Source organism: Aythya ferina, assembly GCF_964211825.1.
Source record: "Aythya ferina genome assembly, chromosome: 15".
Classification (NCBI taxonomy): Eukaryota; Metazoa; Chordata; class Aves; order Anseriformes; family Anatidae; genus Aythya; species Aythya ferina.
This window is the reverse complement of record NC_140314.1, coordinates 10920795-10940782: the sequence shown is the minus strand read 5'-3', so window position 1 is coordinate 10940782 and position 19988 is coordinate 10920795. Positions and strand designations below refer to the sequence as shown.

The window sequence follows — 19988 nt, the reverse complement described above, 5'->3', positions numbered from 1 at the left end:
AGCTTCCATGTTTCAGGTGTTACTGCCCTGTAGCAATCGGCAGATGGCAGGTACATTTCTCTGTCTCTTGAATTCAGAGATCACTACTTTAAAATCAACCACAGAAGCCAGCTGTCTAGGATTTGCGTTGCCAAAAGGTATGAGCATGCCTGCCCTTTCTCTGTCTGCTGTGGGACTGTAAATTCAGAGGGAGCAGTGAGAGAGAACATGCCATTTGCTCAGTTCATAAATTGGATTTAAAAAATACATTTCACTTTTTTTCCCCCCTAAAACAAGGTTAGAGTTTTGATTATTTGCATTATAAATGACTTAGCGCATTGGGCACACATGACTGTATACGTGAGCGCACACACCTGCAGAGCAGGGCAAGCTCTGCCTGCAACTGCTTCCCCATGAGGCAAGGCAAGAGAAGGTGGTGGCCAGCTGTCAAGCACCAGCCAGAGCAGAAACTGGATCAGCGGAGGGGCAGGCTAGCTCGCCTGTGTCAAGGGCTATCCACAGGTCTTGTCCCGGGCTAGATCAACTAATGCTTAACAAGAGCAGGTCTAGCTGAACCAGCTCTGCTCTGCATCCTTAGCTGTTCAAACGTGTGTGTATGCGTATATTTTGAATCATCTCCGTTGGGCTTCATTGCTTTTGGCATTGCTGGTGCATGCAGGCTTACTCTAACTTGTATCTGGGGAACAGAACCACGGTCACCTTGGAGAAAGCAGGTGTGTGAAGCTGTGTGAAGATGCTGTGAATTTCAAAGGGGCGTGCAGAAAGCTGGCCTGCATGGCTCAGATGCTGCTGCTTCCATCCCTTCTGAATATAGAATGTCTTCTGGTGGCTTTAGTGTTTGTTATTTCCTTTAAGATTTTTTTTTTAGATTGCTATTCAGTGTGCTTTTATGTAACTTTCCATAGGAAATGTTGTCATCTGTGGCAGTTTTGATCTCATTTGCCAGTGAGGCATTCTTCTTTAGCACAACAAATAGTGATACTTTGCTGCTTTTAATACTAAGGTGAATGCATGGGCAGCAGCTATTCCAAAAGTAACCGGAGCCAGCATTCTCTGCTGCCTTGAGAGTCAAACTGGTGCCTTTTTCTTAGCTTCCTGTGTCCTGAATTGCAGTACGTGTGACAAATATGTGAGCTGATAGGAAAAAACAGTTACAAATGCAGAATTTCAACAAAAAACAAAACCTTTGTTAAAATACAGTGTTAGGATTTTGTTGTTTTCTTCTGTGTTCTAACATGGGATCGTGCCTGTGCTATCAAAACCTTTTTTGAATCTTACCTTACTGCATACTTGAGGTGACGGCCGTGTCCGTGGTACTCGTGGATCAGGCAGTATTTACAGTGCGCCCATTTTACTGGTAACGAAAACCAGTACAATCCTTTCTGGAGTCCTGCTGAATTTTTGCAGTGGGTTGAAAGTGTACTAAAATAGTTGCTGTGATCACTCTTTCCTGCTTCTTTGTTAGCGAGGAGCTCCAGTGGCGCTGAAGAATGCAGACCCAGGCGACTGCCTTGATGCTGCTGGGGACCCCAGACCACAGAGTGCTGCTGTCTCGGCTCTGGCACCTTTGAAAAGGGTGCAAGAACTAGGCTTGTGCAGATGAGCCTTCTTCTGGATACACTTCCACTGTTGGCAGTCTGCTGTTTGTAACTGGATTTGTTAATATTTGAGTTGTTAATGTGATTATAGTTGTTATCCAGTCTGGCTACGTTCACTGCGGCACTGGACCAGCAGCAGTATACCAGCTTCCTGTGTGAGCATGCTGAGATGCATCAGCTGGCTGGTGGCTGCTGCTGGTTCAAGGGAAAAGCCAGCTCCTTCTGAGGACGACTCTCCCAGCTTCCCTAAGGAATGGAAGCATTGCTTGGTGCCGGCTTCTCATCCTCTGTGCTTGATGCACTGTCGCTGGAGCTACGAGCAGGTACCATCATCAGTCCGTGCCCTGACGCAGCCTACAAGTGGTGTGCTGCGACCAGAGCCCTGGGATGCAGCAGCTGTAAATGTGGCTGTCACACAGGGCACCAGGCTGGCGCTCTGCGTGGAGCTGCAGGGTGTGTGCACAGGGAAACACAAACAGGATGAAGACACCAAAGTACTCCAGAAAGCTTCCTGCTGCTCCCCCCTCTTTGCTGGTGATGTTTTATGCTCAGGCCATTCCCCTTACTGGTTTCTAGGTAGGTTGTCGATAGCTCTGTAGATTTATTCTAGGAGATGGAGCTCGATGCTCGTTGCTCCTGGTCTGGGCCCTGTCTGGGCTCTGGGTGGTGCTGCAAACACCCTTCTGTCAGCTGGGAGCTCTAGGAGATGGAAAAGGCAGCGCCTCTGCCCAGTCTGCGGGGCTGGGTTCCCTTTGTTAGGGCTGCAGGCCTTAGGCTAGCAGGGGAAGCTGGCCCCTTGGAAACCTTTTTGCAGAAACTACCCATGTGTGAGGCTTGGCTGTCAGCTCCCTGCAGCTTCACACTTCTGTGGAGTTGGTTTCCCATTCAGCAGCTCCGGCAAAAATTCATTCTGCCTCTGATGAAGGAGCGGTACTTCATTCCTGCTGCACTCAACACCTGCACTCAGGGCAGAGTTCAGGAAATAATTAAAGCTTCAAGAGATGCAGAACGCACCACCTGCCTTGTGATAATGTTAAGCTGCCCACAGTGCTACAACTGTGAGGTTTTGGCCACGTTTTCATAATTGCGTGGAACTGTACTGCCTCGAGAAGCATTTCTGTCATCTGGCTCCAGCTGCTCTTGTTGTTCCTGCCTCTTCTTCTCTCCCCGTGCTGGCACAAGTGTTTGTGGAGCCATGTGGTGATTTTGGGCTGGGGAAGGAGCTGGGGCTGGAACAAACTGTTTTCATTGCTGAGCTAACGCGGGTTGGATCCCAGTGCAGGTCACCCCACAGCTGCGGGGATGGTTGTGCCAGCACGAGAAGGGGGCAGCGTGGCAGCTGGGGGCACTGCTGCTTCTCCTGCCTTGCATCTCTTACAAGTGGCTGTGACGTCTTTGCAGCTTGAATTGTAAGCGGTAACTTCTGTGTGCCGACTCCTGCTCTGCCTTTCGTCTGCTGCAACAAAAGGACCTGGAAGATCAGAGTCTGTTGCCTGTGAGTGTTTGCAGGTTGCAGTTGGGGTCATCTTTAAACCTGTTCTTGGAGGAGTTTAGCTGCAGATCCAGGGGCTAACAGGAATCAGAAGAGTTTTTTGAGCTCTCTTTTTCTTCTCTCTTCAATGTGAGGCCACCAGACCTGGATGCCCCTCATATCCCATGCAGGGCTGCTTTGAAAGCTTGTCATGCTCCTGTTCCCACGGGAGCTTGTTTTTAGTTGGTTTCCATCATGACCCACTTTTTTTTTTTTCCCTGAAAATTAGGGAAAACAGTTGCACAAAAGGACCTCTGGTCTGCTTTCCTGATCATGTGGTGGGCTCACATACATTCAGACATCACTGTCAGGCGTTTTTATTACCTGCACTTAAACCCCTCTGTCTCTGTGTGGAGCTGAACCTTCTCCAAGATCAGTGGGTGCCAGGTGAGGCTTTGCACTGTGTGCCTCTCACATGCCAGTTTCTTCCCTCAGGGCCTTGTGTAAACTTCTGTTTATTTATTTATTTTCCCTAATGTAGCTTCCTATTTCCTGCCATAGGGGTCTGCTTGACCTCTTCCAAGACAGGAAGTTTCCACTGGTATTTCTCAGCAAATTAAATAAATGGCTCACGATGAAGCCCCTTGATGATGGCTTGGTTGCTTGGGTGGCCACAGAAGTCAAAAGCCTTCCGTGTAGCTTCTGTGTTCACCCCGCCGTGGCTGGTTCTTGCCTCAGAGACCCTGCGGTAGTCCTCACGTTCTGCTTTTCCGTGACCTGCTTGCAGGTGGTTTAGGAGCCACCTGCTCAAGCATGTAGCTTCTGCTGTAGCTCTTCTCCAAGCACTGGCTGAAAAGAGCTCTTTTGCTGTTGCCTCTGGATAAAGCCCTGACCTGTCTGGGGTGGGACGGGTTGGCCTCTCCCTGCCTCTCTAGGTTTAACATCTGTGTGCATTGTCCTTTGCTTCTCGTCCCGTGACTACAGCTGCTCCGGTCTCCGGTTGTTTCTCAGGTTGTATTAAGTTGTCCCCACAACATCTCAGGATGAGCTTGAGTGTTTTTCTGACCCCCAAAGGCAGAGAGCTGCTGTTCTTCAGAGCTGTGAGGGTGCCAGTACGTAGGGATGGTGTACGCTCCCTGGAGGGAGGGAGATCCCATGCCTTTTAATGCAATTTTCCGCAAAGTGAATGCAGCCCTTCAGCCATTCTGGCAGAGTCTGCACGAAGGCTTCTTATACCCCAGAACCATTTTTTCCATGTTCTGCTTGAACATAAAAAAAGCTCCCCAGCGCTGACCTGCCAGGCTGGGATGGAGGAGAGATGTTTCGCCCAGGCGGAGGACCCTGGTTTGCTGTTGCAGCTCAGCTGATATCAGGGTGAGCTGTCACCGAACAGGCAGGTCCTACCCTTCCTGTCTCAGGTTGCACACAGCTTATCCAGCATTGTCTGAGCCTCTTGAGGCTGTCAGATCAACGAGAAGTCATTTGCTTCTGGGTAGGGCCAGCTCCGTGCTGCTGAAACACCTCGAGGCGGCTCGCTGCAGTGAGCCTGCTCTCTGGGCAGCTGGCAGGTGGATTTGCTTGCCAGCAGAAGGCAGGCTGCTGGTCACCTCCTGCCGCTTGCTGTGGCAGCACCAGCCTGTGCCGGCACCCACGTGGAGCTGGTGCATGGCCCCGTGTGGCAGAGGGCAGCAGGCGGTGTGTGGGTGCAGTGTGGGCACAGCAGACCTGCTGCTTGCCAGCTTTCTGTGGGGCAGGGCGAGCAGGACAGCGTATTTTCCTGGCTTGCTGCCCGGCCCGTGCCCAGAGGTTCCCGGCTCGCCCTGATCCCAGCTTCTGCCGGGCTGTCGGCAGCTCTGCAAAGCCTTGTGGCATCTCCCTTGAGCTCAGCAAGCGCGGGCTGGGAAAGCAGTGGAGATTCCCATGCAGGAGTGCAGCCAGGGCAGTGCTGATGTCCTTGTTCCGTTTTGGAGGTGGTTCCTTAGGGCGGGATGTGGTGGATGGAGGTCGTGGCAGAAGCCTGAGTATTGCTGCACCCTTGGCAGCTTTCCCTGAGAGCGCAGGGACACAGGCCTGGTCCGCCTTCCCCGTCCCTGCCTGCCCTCAGCCCCTCCGTCTGGCTTGTTTTAAAGTCTGGCTTGTGCCCAGTATTTGGGATATTACTTGTAACTCGTTGGGTCTGATCCATGCTAGATGGTGCTGTTGGCAGTCATGAGGCCGAAACCCCGCTGCTCCTCTTCTCCTTGGATTTCCTGCCTTCTCCCGGCCAGCCGGGCCAGCAGAAATCCTCCTGCAGACAGAGGCACAGACAGCAGCCTGCTGGCTCCCCTGGCTCCTGCTGGCTGCAGAACACATTTAGGATCCTGTTCTCTTTGCTGTGTTTCCACTCAGAAGCCCACCAGCATGCCTCGGCCAGGATTGTTGCCGGAACAAACCCCTTGCCGGGGGCTCTGCGCAGCAGGCACGGCAAATGCAGCTGTCGCAGTGACGGCGATTTGAAAAGTGGAGGCAAGCAGCTGGAGGATCATCGGGGACTGAACACGGTGAGGAGACGGCAGCGGAATAGCTCCAGTGGCTGCTACCTCCTGGGGGTGTCTGTAAGAGCACGCACACGCTGGGCTGCCGAGGAGCACCGTGGTGGTGGGGGGAAAAAGCACACAGGGCTTGTTTGTGTGGTAGGGTTGGATGAAGCGTTTTTTTTTCCTTTTTTTGCATTTGGAATGCAAATTTTTGGGGAAAACAACGGCTTTATTACAAAAGAAAATGCTGGTAATGGTGGAAATTTCAGAAGAAGAAAATCAGGCTTTTAGGGGGGTAGCTTCGGTTGCGTGTTGAAAGGGAAGGATGCTCTGTGTTGGAAACGATTGTGCAGATCTAAGAATGTATTTGAGATGCCCCTCAGTTTTAGGAGCATACTCAGACTTTCCACACAAGGCTTCCCGTTCTCTGTTTGGGTCAGAGGAATTTGCTAAGCAGCTTTTCTTGATCATGTGCCAAGTTCAGAATTTAAGGTGCTCTCCCTGTTTCTTAGCCTGAGCCACAGCACGGTGGATTTAGCTTTCATTCTGGTGCTGTGACCTTGCTTTGTCAATGTGCTTCTGAAGGTAACTTTACTGGAGTATCTGCGCCATGAAGGGTTTTGTTTGTTTGCTTTTTAATTGAAATGGCCTTCATTAATCATCTCTATACTGCCACGACAGTTGTAACATGCAGCTGGGCTTGCAAATGCTGTGTGCTCAACGTGTGTGCTGGGGCAGAGTTTGTGCTGCCCAGTTCCTTGGTCCTATGATGCTGAGGGAGCAGAGCTGGCCGAGCAGTGCAGATGGTGACACCAGAACTGTGTGCTGGTGCTACAGGGAGCACCCCAGGGAGGTACGGGACCCTTCTGCCTCTTCCTGGCCTCTTCAGACAACCCCTGTGCTTCTCTCCTGGACAAGGATCCTGCTGTGTATGGGGGAAGAGAAGATGCTAGGGAGAGCATGGAGGAGATCTGTACAGCCACGATGGGCATGGAGAAGAGGGACAGGGAAAAGCTGCTCACTCGTCTAGACCAGGAACTGTAAGGCACTGCGCGAACACGGGAAGCGTCAGGTTTAAAGACAAACTGGAGGGTGGCTCGGCACACAGCACGTCTTCCAGCTCCTTGCCACAGGCAGTTAGCAATACTGACAGGCTGCACGGATTCAGAAAGGGGTTGGATAAATTCTGGAAGAAGAAATCATTGGATGGATATGGGGATGGATGCAAAGAACCATTAAATGCAAAGACAGCTCTGGCACAAGTTGTTCCTGAGTTATTCATAGCACATGCAATGACTCTGTCCTGGGAGATACGACTGTCAAGTGATCCTCTACTGATTGCCAGGCATCCTCTGCTGGTAACGAGATACCGGATTTAGGCAGATGCTTGGATGCTTGGCCTGACATAGCGTGGCTGTGCTGTGTACGTTCCTGTCCTGCTGCTGCCAGTGGCCTCTTGAAAACACTGATTAGGACAGTACTGAGAAACTGGGATTGTTCGAGGATATGTGACCATGCAAATTCATGTGACCATGAATTATGTGTCAGTGCAGTCAACTTTGAGATGAAGCCTCTTGGCCAGAACGAGTACATGGATGTGGTAACCTGAAACACTAACCCCTTAAAAATAATCAAGGGGGTAGCGTGAAACTCAGGAAGTGCTTTTAGTGCAGTGCTGAGCCCCAGGTTAGTAACTGCAGCACTTTGAGTGAAGGCCGGGTGTAATAACGGGTGTTATTACACTCTTCTTCGTGTGTGGCATGTGGAGATGCCAGTGCTTGTGGGTTGCAGTGGAGCTGGTGAAGGATGCTGGCACGTCCCTGCTGTGGCAATTTAGGAAGGGGGACTGAACACCAATTCCATCAGAATGTCGTTCACCGTATTTGACTTAAGTGCCTGTTGTGTGCCGGTGCCATGCCTGGGATGGGGTCACACCTGCACGTTCCCTCGTGCCAGCCCGTAGCTTTCTCATCGTGGATTTACCCTTCAGACCGTGCAGTGTTAAGCCCTTGAAGCAGAGTATGTTCGAGCCTCTCTGGCTAGTGCTTTGCTTTTGCTTAGGGTCACTTTTTTTGCAAGCTTTCCATGCTGTCGCTATTGCTGAGGGCTCCTGCATGGCATGGAGGACCTCAGGATGTGACTCTCCTCTGTGAAGATGAGGAGAGTGTTGTGCCAAATTTTGTTGCCTGATATTGGGGTGATTGCTTTCTGTTTAACTCTTTTAGGTGACGGATTAGACTGTGCCAGGGCAAGGGGCATGTGTGAGCACGCCTTGGAGACATTCAGCAGTCAACCAAATCTCCTTCAAAAGTAAAGACAAGCAGGCAGGAGCCCCCGATACCCTTGCTGTTCTCATCTTGTAGGAAGTTGGAACAGGTGCGTTTAGGCACCCCTGCAGCCATGGATGGAGGACAGGAAGGGATTGTGACCTTTTATTGCGTGGCACTGCATCTGTGCACATGGGGTGCTGGTGCATGTGCAGAGGGTATGTCTGTACAGGCCAGATTGTGAATTCCCAGACTTTTGGGGGCCTGTGGTATTTGCTGAAACCTAACCTTCATCCACCTACAGCTGAGTCCTTGCTTTCCATTGTTCCAGCTCAGCTGAGCATGGTGCTCCTGGCAGCCAGCCCAGCTTGTGTGACCGAGCTAGCAGCTGGTCTTCACCTCCTTTAGACAAGATTCTCTTCTCCTAACCCAATCCAGGTCCCCCTCCGCTCCCTTCTGCTGACCTGCTCCCCCCTCTGCCATGTACCTTCTGCAATGGTAAGCCTCACTGTTTGTGTGGCTCCATTTTCAGAGCACTTATGGTGAGCTGTGGGAGCATGGTGAAAATGCTGGGAAAAGCCGTCTGTTTCTGAGAACCACAGCCTAATTTAGCTTGGAGGGGACCTTTGCAGGCTGTGCGGTTCATTTGCTGCACAGCACAAGGCTAATTCTGGCTGCTTGGGGCCTCGTTTGGTTGAGTGCTGGATGTGTCCAAGGATGGAGGTCTCGCTGCCTCTCTGGTCCTGTCCCAGGACTTGGCCACTCAGAATTCCTGCCTTGCATCTTGGATTCATGGTGCATTCAGAACAAATTGTCTGTTTTAACACTGTAAAAGTGCTGAGCTTTAATCCAAAGAGAGCATTCTGCTCCCTTTCATAACGTGTGTGCCTGGACTGGTACTGTCCAGTTAACTGGACTCTCGTTCCCTCTGTTCTTTATGGGAGGGGAAGAGGCTGGCACCCTGATTTTTGTCTCCTGTGGGATCTGTGCTCTAGGATGACACAAGGAGGGATCCTCTTGGATCTGTTGTCCTGCTTGAGACGTGCTTCCCACTGCTAGCTTGTGATTGCATATGTGCTAGGAAGGAATCGGGGCTTGCAGAATAGCTCTGATGGGCAAGCACTTGTGGAGATCTGTGTTTGAATCCTCATCAATTTTCCTATTTTTTATTTTTAGCATGTGCAGCAAAGGAGGCACTCTCACAGCCTGAAGAAATCACGTAGTCCTTGTCTCACTGCATGCAACCTCTAAGGACAGAGAAATTTGAGATACAGTATAGTGGACAAGATGACAATGAGTCACTCTGGTTACTTTAGTGTTTCTGTAACACAGTTGTTTTTATTTAAATACTATATCATTATTTTTTATGTACGAAAACCACTCTTAGTTCAGAATTAATGCCAGTTCTGTAACGTTCATGCTGTGCTTGCTATGGGCACTATGTACTTGTGTAGTGCACTCTGTGCTGTGGTGTGTTTCTGGAAAATGATTACATGTAAAGGAGATTAGAAACAGTTACGTATGGGCACTTGCTAATTGCTAAATAGCAGGTAGTAAGGAAATTGTGGTGCTTGCCTTTGGGTGGGCAAGGGAGCCTGTGTGAGTCACAGGCTGGTTTTGGAGGGGGCGTCGGTGGCTTTTCGGGCTGCAGTTACTTAGCTGGTTGGAATGGATCCAGAGCTAATTAAGATTTAATTCCTGACTGTTTCTTGTGGAATCTGGATTCCACAGTAGTCCCAGGAAATCTTAATGGGAAGTGAGTCTAAAATTTGTGACTGATCTCCAGCACCTTGCTTGAGGTCCTGTGGGCCTCAGAAACGTGCTCCGAGTGTCTGGCCCTGGCTGACCAGGGCTGACAGCAGCTGGGATTTCTGCACGCTTGCCAGGCACTTGGCAAGTGCGCTTGGCAAGTTGTGTGCTGTGGGGCTTGGGGCCTGTAAATCAGCCCGCAGGAGGGCAGTCTGCTTGGCCCCACACGCACTGTGTCAGGGATGTGTCTGGCCCCTTCCCAAATGTGATTTCTTCCCCTCTCCTAGGCTTGAAGACAAACGTGGGACAATGTCGGAGGTGCGGCATGACAGCACAAGCAGCTTGCAGCGGAAGAAGCCACCATGGTTGAAACTGGACATCCCGGTGCCGGTGCCCATGGCGGTGCCAGAAGAGCCTCTGCCAGTGCAGGTACAGAGACCGGGGCCAGGAGCGAAGGTCTGTGGGGTTGTGGTGGGGGTGTGCAGAGCCCTGCTGCAGTCCTGGCTGAGAGAAAGGCGGTGCTGTGTGATGACAGGTTGTTGGGTAAATTTATGACCAGTAGTAAGCTCCCCCTTGAAGGTGATAGGAATGGAGAGGATGAGAGTGTATTGCTGATGTGCTGAGATCAGTGGATGTGACTGTTCGGATGTGGGGATTGTAAAAAGTGTCCTGGCTTGGGGGGGTGGATGTGGGATTGAGGTGGCCAAACAAACATTTCTTAAAGGAACTGGAGAAGTGAAGGGCTCCTAGAGAAATATGAGGGCTGTAAGTGCTGGAGTTCTGATGGAATGAGCAGGGAACAAATCTGATTTATGAATAGCCAAGATAATAGCAGGCTCTCGTCAGTAACAGCAGATTAAGAACAGTTACTGGCAACACAAAGCTGTTACCAGCATGAGCATAAGAAAATCACATAGGAAGAGAAGTAGAAATCATTGAAGAGTGGTGGAGTAGAGACAGGATGATGGGTTAGTTGGAACTCTACGAAGTATGAGAGTAAAACATACATATTTCTGCTGGGAAGAGGAAGAATTGCCAAGAATCTCTGCTTCAGAGTGGCAAAAGCTCTTACATACGGGTGAGACCAGGGTAGGATGGCGCTGGCTGCTCATGACCTTGCTGCAGAACAGAGACTGCCTGCTAAAAAGGCAGAGCCAGAGAAGTCTTGCACAGAGCCCAGATCCATGGGTGGAGTGTGGTGTCTGGGCTCAGATGGTAATACACAAGAACAGATTAGCCAGCAGAGAAATTGAAGGTTCTGTAGCTTCTTTGGAGAGGAGTTGAGGGCGTGCTGATCTTAAGAGGGAATTTATGCTGTTACTGGAAGAGCAAGGACTGGCCTCTGCCATTCTCTGATCCAAGGACAAAAATGGACTTCAGCTATGTGTTGGATTCTGGTAGATGCATCTTGGTCCTGATCTCATGGAAGGAAGGAGATTGGGATTCAGTCTGCAAGGATTAGAAGTGAATACAGGGCTTTAACTGTGCAGGTTGAAGCTGTCTGAGTCATTTAAGGTTTTGATGGATGTTTTCTTACCTGAAATCTCTAAATCCAGCTGGGCATCTTCTACAGAGGGACTCTGCACTTACAATGAAAGCTGGTGTAGATGATGTTCTCTAAAAGTCCAGCATGTGCAGTACAGGCTGTTAGGATAAGACTGCATAACAGGCTCCTGCGGCTTATAACCTGTGTGTATATGCATTTTTTTTAACATAAAACATAACAAAAATGATAAGATTAGTGGAAATTATTAGTTCTCTGGCCAGAAGAAGTTGCAAGCACTCTTGAGACAGTGTCTGACCAGAGAAACAGTTGGTCGGAGCTTCACTGGCAATTGAAGCAGAGGGATTGTCTGCTCAGCCTGCATTTTAGAAATGGTGTCTCTGCCAAGCTAATGAATATTTCATCTGGAGCAGCCTTGGGGAGGTTAGCTGAGAACAGTCTGGTGATTTGTGTCCTATTTGGTAGGTGACATTCAGCCAGGAGATGCTGAGAGCTTCCAGACCTGAGTGCATCCAGACAATTAGGTTATGAACAAAGCTGATGTGGCTTTCCCAGCTCGCTTATCCTGTGCCCGGCAGCAACTACAGCACAGACTCACCCACAGCTTTCGTAGGCTTTTAGTGCAGATCTGGAGTTGCTTATGAAGCAAATCTCACTTGGCCCTGCTTACTGTGCTTTGCTTCACCTTGTGGAGTTGGTGGTCTAGGAACCTGTGATCTCAGTTCCTTCTGGCTAGAGAAAAGCCAGAGGGATGTGTTGCAGGATCTCACGTAACACACCCCATCTACAAATGGACATCAATCCATGGGACAGGCTAGAGCCAGTCTGAACTGAAACCTACTGCAACATGCAGATGTCAAGTCCTTGGTCTGTTCTGCAGGTCCACTCCTGTTTCTTCACCTTAGCCAGTCATGAACTCAATCTTTGTTAGCCTGATTTTGCTGCTCAACTGCATGCAACCAGCTTGTGGCTTGGGCTGGGGGGAGAGGGAGGCTGTTGAGTTGCTGACTAAATGGTTCACATCTTGGCTGGCCTTGTAGATTATCTCTCTGAGAATGCTGACTCCCCTTCTGCTTTTCTTCACAGCCAACAAGACGTCAGGCCTTTCTGCGAAGTGTGAGCATGCCTGCTGACAACAGCCGCGTGCCCTCCTTGCCTAATGAAGTGAGGAGACCGGTGCTACAACGACAGACCTCAATCACCCAGACCATCAAGAGGTGAGATACCGAGTTCACGCAGCCTGCTATAATGGATTCTGCCGTCCGTTGCCATTCTTAATTCATGGGCCTCTGATTGTCCCATTGCCTGGCACTTACATGGCATGTTGTCAAAGCAGGATTAAGTTGTCTCCCTTGTTGTCTATAATTAGGTTGGGGCAGAGGGTGGAAGCAGATAGGTCCCCAGTATGTGAGCCCAGTAGTGCTATATAGGGTTTTTTTTTGTAAGCGAGATACCAGGTTCTGGGTGGAAAATTGTGGTGATCAGGACCGTGTATGGTCCTTGCCAATTAGAGACAAGTTTTGACTGTTCCAATGCTATGGGAAGCTGTCTGTTTCTGAGTAATAGGATAACCCAGACCCTGATGTGTAGCTAAGGTGTGATGTGGTGTGTTGGCCTTGCATTGGTGAGGTATTTGAAAGCATGTGATTGTGGGGAGGGGGGCAGAAGCCCACCCTTAGCAGTTGCAGACTCTCAGCACGGCTGAGGCCAGAGGCACCTCTGAGCCCATCTGCCCCCCTGTGTCCCCACAGGGCCACCCCGAGCAGGGGGCCCAGGCCCGTGACCCCGTGGCTTTGGGAGATCTCCAAGGAGCAGACTCCACAGCCTCTGTGGGCAGCCTGTGCCAGGGCTCCGACACCCGCACAGCACAGAAGTGCCTCCCGGTGCTCAGAGGGAGCCTCCTGTGCTCCAGTTTGTGCCCACTGCCTCTGGGCCTGGCCCTGGGCACCGCTGAGCAGGGCCTGGCTCCATGCTCTGTGCACCCTGCCTTCAGGGATGTGCAGGCATCAGTGAGATCCCCCTGAGCCTCTTCTCCAGGCTGAGCAGTCCCAGCTCTCACAGCCGCTCCTCACAGGAGAGGTGCTCCAGTCCCTTCATCATCCCTGTGGCCCTACATTGTTGTGAGGTTCTTGTCAATGCATTTCTCCAGGTCCTCTTATTGGCAGCATGGCCCTGTGGAGTATCTGCCACTCCTCCCACGTTTGTGTTGTCTGCAAACTTGCCGAGGGTACATTAATGAAGATGTTAAACAGGACCGGACCCCTGGGATCCACCGCTGGTTGCTGGCCTCCAGCCAGACTTAGTGCCCGGCTCACCACCCTCTGGGCGTGGTCATTCGGCCATCTTTTACCCACACCTCAGTGTCTGCCCATACAGCAACATGGCCTGAGAGCAGGCCTCTACGGCTGTTTGTGCCAGGACAATTAGGCAAGAGCACGTCAAGGATGAGAGGACACAAGAAGCTCTGTGCAGAGGGGCCAGGGCAGCCTCCTTCCTCAGAGTTGCCTCTGACATGTGCTGTGTGTGTGTAGAGCTGCGTAGGGCTGAGAGGTGTGGGAGACAGGAATCACTTCAGTGCTGAGGGAACAAATCTGCCTCCAGCACTACTACACTGTAAGACAAGGCACACGGAGCTACAGTGAGCAAGGAGGGAGTGCTGGGCAGGGATGGTGAGGCTCCTGCCTAGCAGCAGGGCTATGGACAGGCATGTGCGGGTGGTGCACTGACAGACCTGTGCCATGTCTTCTCTTGCCTGCATAGGCTGGAATGGCAATGCCAGGGCCCAGGTGGTGGCTGCATCCTGTGCTTGGTGGTCTGGGTAGTAATTCTGTAACCCTGAAAGTAGGTGTGGTCCCACAGGGAGTGGCCTAGGAGCACACAAATGGTTTTGGAAGGCTGGCGAGTCTCCTGCTCACAGTATGAGTGTAGGGGGTTGATGCCATTTAGCAGTGCAGAGTTGTCGCAGGCTGTTGGGCAGTGTGAGGGGTGGCCAAGTCTATCTTCCTCCTGGAGGAATCAGCTACACGTGATTTTTGTAGACTGATGTGGGTAGGGGGGCAGGTGCAGCAGCGGGAAGGACTTTCCAAGGGGCAGAGCTGCAGGAAATGCACGAGACCTAGCAATAAAAGGATTAAATAATGGACCAGAAACAAAGACAGGGAAGTGCAAAGTTCTGAGAAATGACCTAAAAACCAGTGAGGTATGTGATGAAGAATTGCAGACCACATATCCATAAAAGTGTCTCTCGGATTTATTTATTTTTTTGTGAGTCCAGAGAGGGTGACTTCCATGTTTGCTACTTAATGCAGCCCCAGTTATGCACAGAATGTGAAACTGTTCTGGCAACAGCACTCTGTACCTTCCTGTTCACATCTTCTCGGAGGACACAGATCAGGTGTGAACCTAAATTCAAGAGTGTATGGTCCAGAATACGGCATGGTAGTAATTCAAGTGCTGGAGTGGAGCATCTAATACACTTTCCAGTCTCCTACAGTGTCCAAGATGTCCAAGCAAGGCAGTAGGTGTGGCACAGATAGACTTGTGCCCCAGGTAAGACCCTGCCAGGGTCCACGAGAACAACCCCAGAACATTTCCAGTGGCATCAGATACCTGTATCCAAGCAGAGCATATCTCATTCTGGTGACGTCTGCGTGGTTTCACACTCTGGTGTATGAAGCCAGACAGTGGCTTCACAGCATGGTGGGCTCTTTCCCTTCAGCTCTCTTTTCTTTGCAGCAGGCAGGTACGGTTTCAAAGGAGTCAGACCCTGCCCGTTCACGGGCACCGGGTGGGCAGGAGTTCCCTGAGAAAGCGGCAGTCCCTGCCCCGATCGTTCTTCAGGTACTGGTAGAACCGAGTGTGCAACCTACCCCTGCATGTGTGTGCAAGGGCTGCTGTGAAGTGCACAGACTGGCTGTTGCTGAAACCACTTTGCCTTCCAAGGCGTGGCCAGGAGGCCTGCAAATGGGTGGCAGGGAGAAAGCTCACGTGTGTGTCTAACAGAAAATGATGGTCACTCCTACTAAATGTGTAGGCAGCTGTCAATATGTAGCATGGGACTAACAAACTGTCCACTCGCCAGCCTCACTCCCTCCTGCCTCTCCTAACAAGCTGTCAGCCTCCCGGTGTTCACCATAACTGTAATATCTCCCCAGAGCAGCCACAGTGCAGCCTGTCTTTGCCAACATTACTGCAACATGTGGAATATGCGTACATTGGCTCCAAAGCCTCTTGGGAGCAGAAGAGGAAAGAGATAAAGCTGCACCAAATGGATGCTGGTTACATCGGTCTGAATGTAGCTCAGAGCTGGTTGACATCGTGACTTTTTCTAATCCAAATGTGACTGTCTTCTTTTTGAGGTGGAGACCTTCATTTACTTAGCACCAAAGAGATGAGCCACTCCAGGAGTCCAGGGCACAGTGGCCATCGATTACCAACCCCAGACTGGAGCTCAGTAAACCGTGACTGTGCATGGCAGGGACTGGACCTAATGCCCAGGTGTCCCTTCTCATCCTACCTTCCACCCTGCTACCCTTGGCCAGGTGGCAGTCTGACACTGTGTCTGCCTTTGCAACTGCTCATGGTTGGGCTCCGACTGTCAGAGCTGGTTAGCTCACAGCAACAGAAGAACAAGAGCCAGCCCCTGATGTCAATTCATTGCTGGTTACAGTGCCCCAGGGTGTCTGTAGGAGGTGATGGGGCTCCCCAGCTGGACAGAGCGTTCGTTGTTTTTCCAGGGTGCTCCAGATACCATAAACTCTGTTCTAAGGCTCTCATGTACTGTCTTGGCTATGATCAGTAGGACAGATCTCTGTGCTGGCACTGCACTAGCAGTGGTCCCTGGCAGTTCAGGAGCAGTACTTGCTCCACAGAGGGGCTGTTATAGTGCTTGTCCTTCTGTGCTAACAGGAACAGAGATTGAGAGCTCTGAGGCACTGCTCTTTCCACAGTGGGCTAGTAGGGGCACAAACAACTCTTTCCTCTCTCCCGTTGAGGAGTGGCCCCTTGTCACCCAAGGCCACCTTGGTGTTAAAATGTCAGTTATGGAGGTCTGAGATGTGTTGTAAGAAGGTTTTGTGGTGTGTTGTGCCTGTGCATCTGCACAGCCTGCGTGTTACCTCTGTGCTGTGGACTTGGTTCAGGTGTTTCAGGCCAGGCACTTACCCTGAGCCCTTCTACTTGGAACAGGGACAAAGATTGCTCTGACAAGCTGTGGGTCTGTGGGAGCAGAGCAGTGGTCTGAGCTGGGCATAGCCCCTTCTCTGAGGTCTGTCCCCTATTGACTAGGTGGAGGCGTTTGGAGAAATTTGGCTCAGTGAGGTTGGGTAAGATCTAGCAATGGCCCACTCGACTTTGTGCCCACTGAAGGGCCTGTTCTGGGTCACTGGGAAGTTGGAGAAGGCTGCGGGCAATGTGTGGTTGTTTGCATCTGGAGGCTTTAGCTGGAGAGACTGTGTTTTGAATTGTGTCTTTTTACGTAGTGTCAGGACACCTTCACCTGCTTGCTGATGGTATCTTTGTTCTGTAGAGTGGAATAAGGAAAACACAGGGCTAATTTCCTGCCTCCAGTGCACTGACTCAGTTCCCCTGCGTGATGTAATTCTAGATTTAACCTACCCTTTACTCCAATGTATGTTTTGATACTCCCTTTGTGATTTGTGAGGTCTTGCTTCTCAGCAGCTGGAAATCCTACACCTGAGCAGGGGGCCCGAGGCGAGGGTTTCGGGTTTGGCTTGGAAGGACTTTCAAGTTTCAACACCTGGGCCAGACAGCTGTAGGCTGACACAGCTTGCCACCTTCTGAAGCAGGATTAACCACCGTGGGAAAGGCCTGGCAGGGCTGCGATGATCTTCATGTGTTTAGGATACCAGCTTCTCCTGCAGTATTTGAAGTAGATTGTTGGTCTAATTCACACCTATCCCTCTCTACCTTCCTTGGGATTTTGCTTCTGATCCAGTGGGCTTCCATGACAGCAGGCCCTTGGCAGCATACCTACTTTGTGGCTGCAGAATCGTGCTCCTGCTTCTGCCACCAGCAGCTCGGAGCTACGTGCACCCGCCTTAGCAGCGAGCAGGACCACAGCAAGCATTTGCTGTTAATGTTAATTTTGAGCAGGATGGAAATCCTGCAGCATGAGAAGGAGAAGTTGGGGATATTCTGGGGGTGTGGCAGGCAGCTGGGAGAGACCAGTGAATTCTGGTGGCCACTGGGACATGACACAGAGACATGGAAAACTGTAGTCCCACAATGGGGGACCTAAAGCTGGCCTGAAGATGGTAAGTGCTTTCTGTGGATGGCTTTTAAAGAAAAAAACATGTTACCGACTTCTTATGTGAATTTCTGTTCCATCTCTTCTTCTTTCTTTCTAGGAAAACTCAGAACTAACTGTTCATTACACACATTAAATCTCTTGTTTTTCTTTTGTCTCAAGAGAGAAAATAATACTGTTGATGGTTGAAAACTTCTGGCCAGCATATATCAGATTGCTAAAACTGGCTGAGGACAGGCTGTGGGATGCTCATGGGGAAGAGTTCTGCCTACATTCCGGTTGGGGTTGGCTGGAAGTGACCACCGGGGGTTTTGTCTTTTCAATTGCATTGTCCAAGCAAACATAATGCTCCTGTGTACTTGTATGCTGACATCTTTCAGAGGCACAGCTGACTGGTTTGGAGTAAGCAAAGACAGTGATGCTACACAGAAATGGCAGAGAAAGAGCCTTCGCCACTGCAGCCTGCGGTATGGGAAGCTGAAACCTCAGGTCATCCGGGAAATGGACTTGCCCAGTCAGGACAATATTTCTCTAACAAGCACAGAAACCCCCCCTCCGCTCTATGTTGGGCCCTGCCAGCTGGGCATGCAAAAGGTGAGTAACCTGGGATAGTCTGAAGGCCATCGTGAGCTTCCTGCACAGTGTCTCTACCACTTTTAACCCATCTGTTGGCATAGTTCTGCCTGAACGTGTCTTCTCCAAAGAGCTACAGTCAGTGGCTCAATGTCCAGATGGAAACCAGTAACAAGTGGTGTTCATCAAGGGTCTGTGCTGGAACCAGTACTGTGTAATATCTTCATTAACAACATAGATACTGGGATTGAATGCATCTGCAGCAAGTTTGCAGCTGGCACCAAGCTGAATGGTGCAGGTGATATGCTCGGTGTCATCCAGAGGGCCCTTGACAGGCTGGAGGAATAGACCCGTGTGAATCTTCTGAAGCTCAACAGTGCCAAGCAGAGCCTATGGGGCAGTCCCCAGTATCAGTGCAGACTGGGTGATGAATGGATTGAGGGCAGCCCTGTGGAGGATTTGGGGATCACACTGGGACTCTGGTGGCATGGTGGTTAGATGTGTGCAGCGTGTCTGAGAACATTTTGCTGAGGCTTTTTGCTGCCATTTTACAAAGGCAAAAATCTGTCATACATAGACTGGACACTGTTGTCGATCCCCCATTTACAGTAGCAGGCCAGGTAACATCCAGAGCACTTGCCTTGCCTCAGGCTGAATGCAGGCAGTAGCACAGCTAATGGCTTCAAAGAAACCTGATTATGTTATAGGACTTGGAAAAGTGCCTCTTGCATCAGCTGTACTACAGCGCTGCTCACGTGTCCTCACAAATTGTGAGGTATCTGGTGCCCTTTGCAGTAGAACTGTGGCCATAAGGGACAGGACCCAGTCAAACATGCTCAGTTACCAGCACTTGATAACTAATCTGTAACATTCTAGCTCTTTCCTTTGCTCCATTCACCACCTTAATCAATATGGTATCAGGGCATCAGTGAGCACTGCTGTAACTTGGACAAGTGGGAAATGAATTTCTTCCCAAGCAAGTTAGTCTGTGACCTGAAGCCTGGCTGCATCACTGAAACAGAGGAGAATATTGTGCATCTTTCAATGCAGTCTCACCTTGCTGAGGGCTTTGGTCCCAGTAAACTCAGAAATATTGTTGGGCTCTATGTAGGCTACATTAAATCAGAACCTGGTTTCAGTAGGTGAAACCCTATACAGCTTTCTGTTGAGTGTGCAACTGTGGATTAAAAAAAGGGTCATAAAACATTAGGATAAAGCATAGAAGTCATATGGAAACCGCAGCTGTGGTGATGTAAGGATATAGGTAAGTATTGTAGCTGAAGGCAATGTTTTCAGTAGGTTGGTTCATGTGTTCGGAAGAAGTGGCAGCTTTGGTCTGAAGAATCCCAGAGAAGGGCTTGTAGCTCCTGGAAGCTTGCCTGCTCTTTTCCAGCTGTTATGATAAATGGAATCAGATGTAAATGTACAGTAAAGCTTCACCAGGATACTGTTTAAGTCCAGTGCTGTCCACCATCAGAAAGGAAACGAGCTCTATAAAGGACATGGTTGCACTCAGGGATTTCTTAAAGTCCTGCTCATATATCATCCTGTCTGACTGCAGAGTTCCATGGCACAGAAGATGAGTGAAAGCAAGAGCTTAGGAAGGGCTGAAGGAGATTTGGAGTCTTGTGTAGACGTCAGGAACATTCTGGGCAAAAACGATCAATACCACTACCACCAACCAAACAACCCCGCTACCACCATCACCAAAAAAAAAAAAAGAAAACCAAAAAAAAAAAGAAAACAAACAAAAAAACCACACACACACACACACAAAAAAAAAAAAAAAAAGAAAAAAAAAAGAACAAAAACAAGTTGGGAGAGGTTTGAGGAGGATGTGGGTTTGGGACTGAGAATTAGGGCTTAGCTTGCAACAGGTTATGATTTATCTCCCTAATGTAGAATTGCTTGCTGTTTCTTCTAGCCTGGTTCTTGGCTGATCCCAGGAGTTAGGCCACTGTATGGTTTCAAGAGGTGAGACCATGGAGAGCTGGAGGGAGAAAGGTTTGGTAGACAACAGCTGGGGGTAGGTGACTCATGGG

General features: G+C 50.3%; 1 protein-coding gene across 7 annotated transcripts in view; it reads left to right on the top strand.

Moving 5' to 3' along the window:
• RHBDF1 (rhomboid 5 homolog 1) overlaps nt 1–19988 on the top strand; it is a 36144-nt gene that overhangs the window by 4815 nt on the left and 11341 nt on the right. For 3 of the 7 annotated variants that reach the window (XM_084537060.1, XM_084537062.1, XM_084537059.1), the window contains exons 2-5: nt 9889–10030; nt 12192–12322; nt 14841–14945; nt 17754–17967. In XM_084537060.1, coding sequence (XP_084393186.1) covers nt 9911–10030; nt 12192–12322; nt 14841–14945; nt 17754–17967 — 570 coding nt within the window. In that variant the 5' untranslated portion in view covers nt 9889–9910. Of the gene's footprint in view, nt 1–5295; nt 5610–9888; nt 10031–12191; nt 12323–14840; nt 14946–15494; nt 17381–17753; nt 17968–19988 lie in introns of those variants that run through there. The other 4 variants (XM_084537061.1, XM_084537058.1, XM_084537063.1 and 1 more) reach the window with 4 other exon arrangements.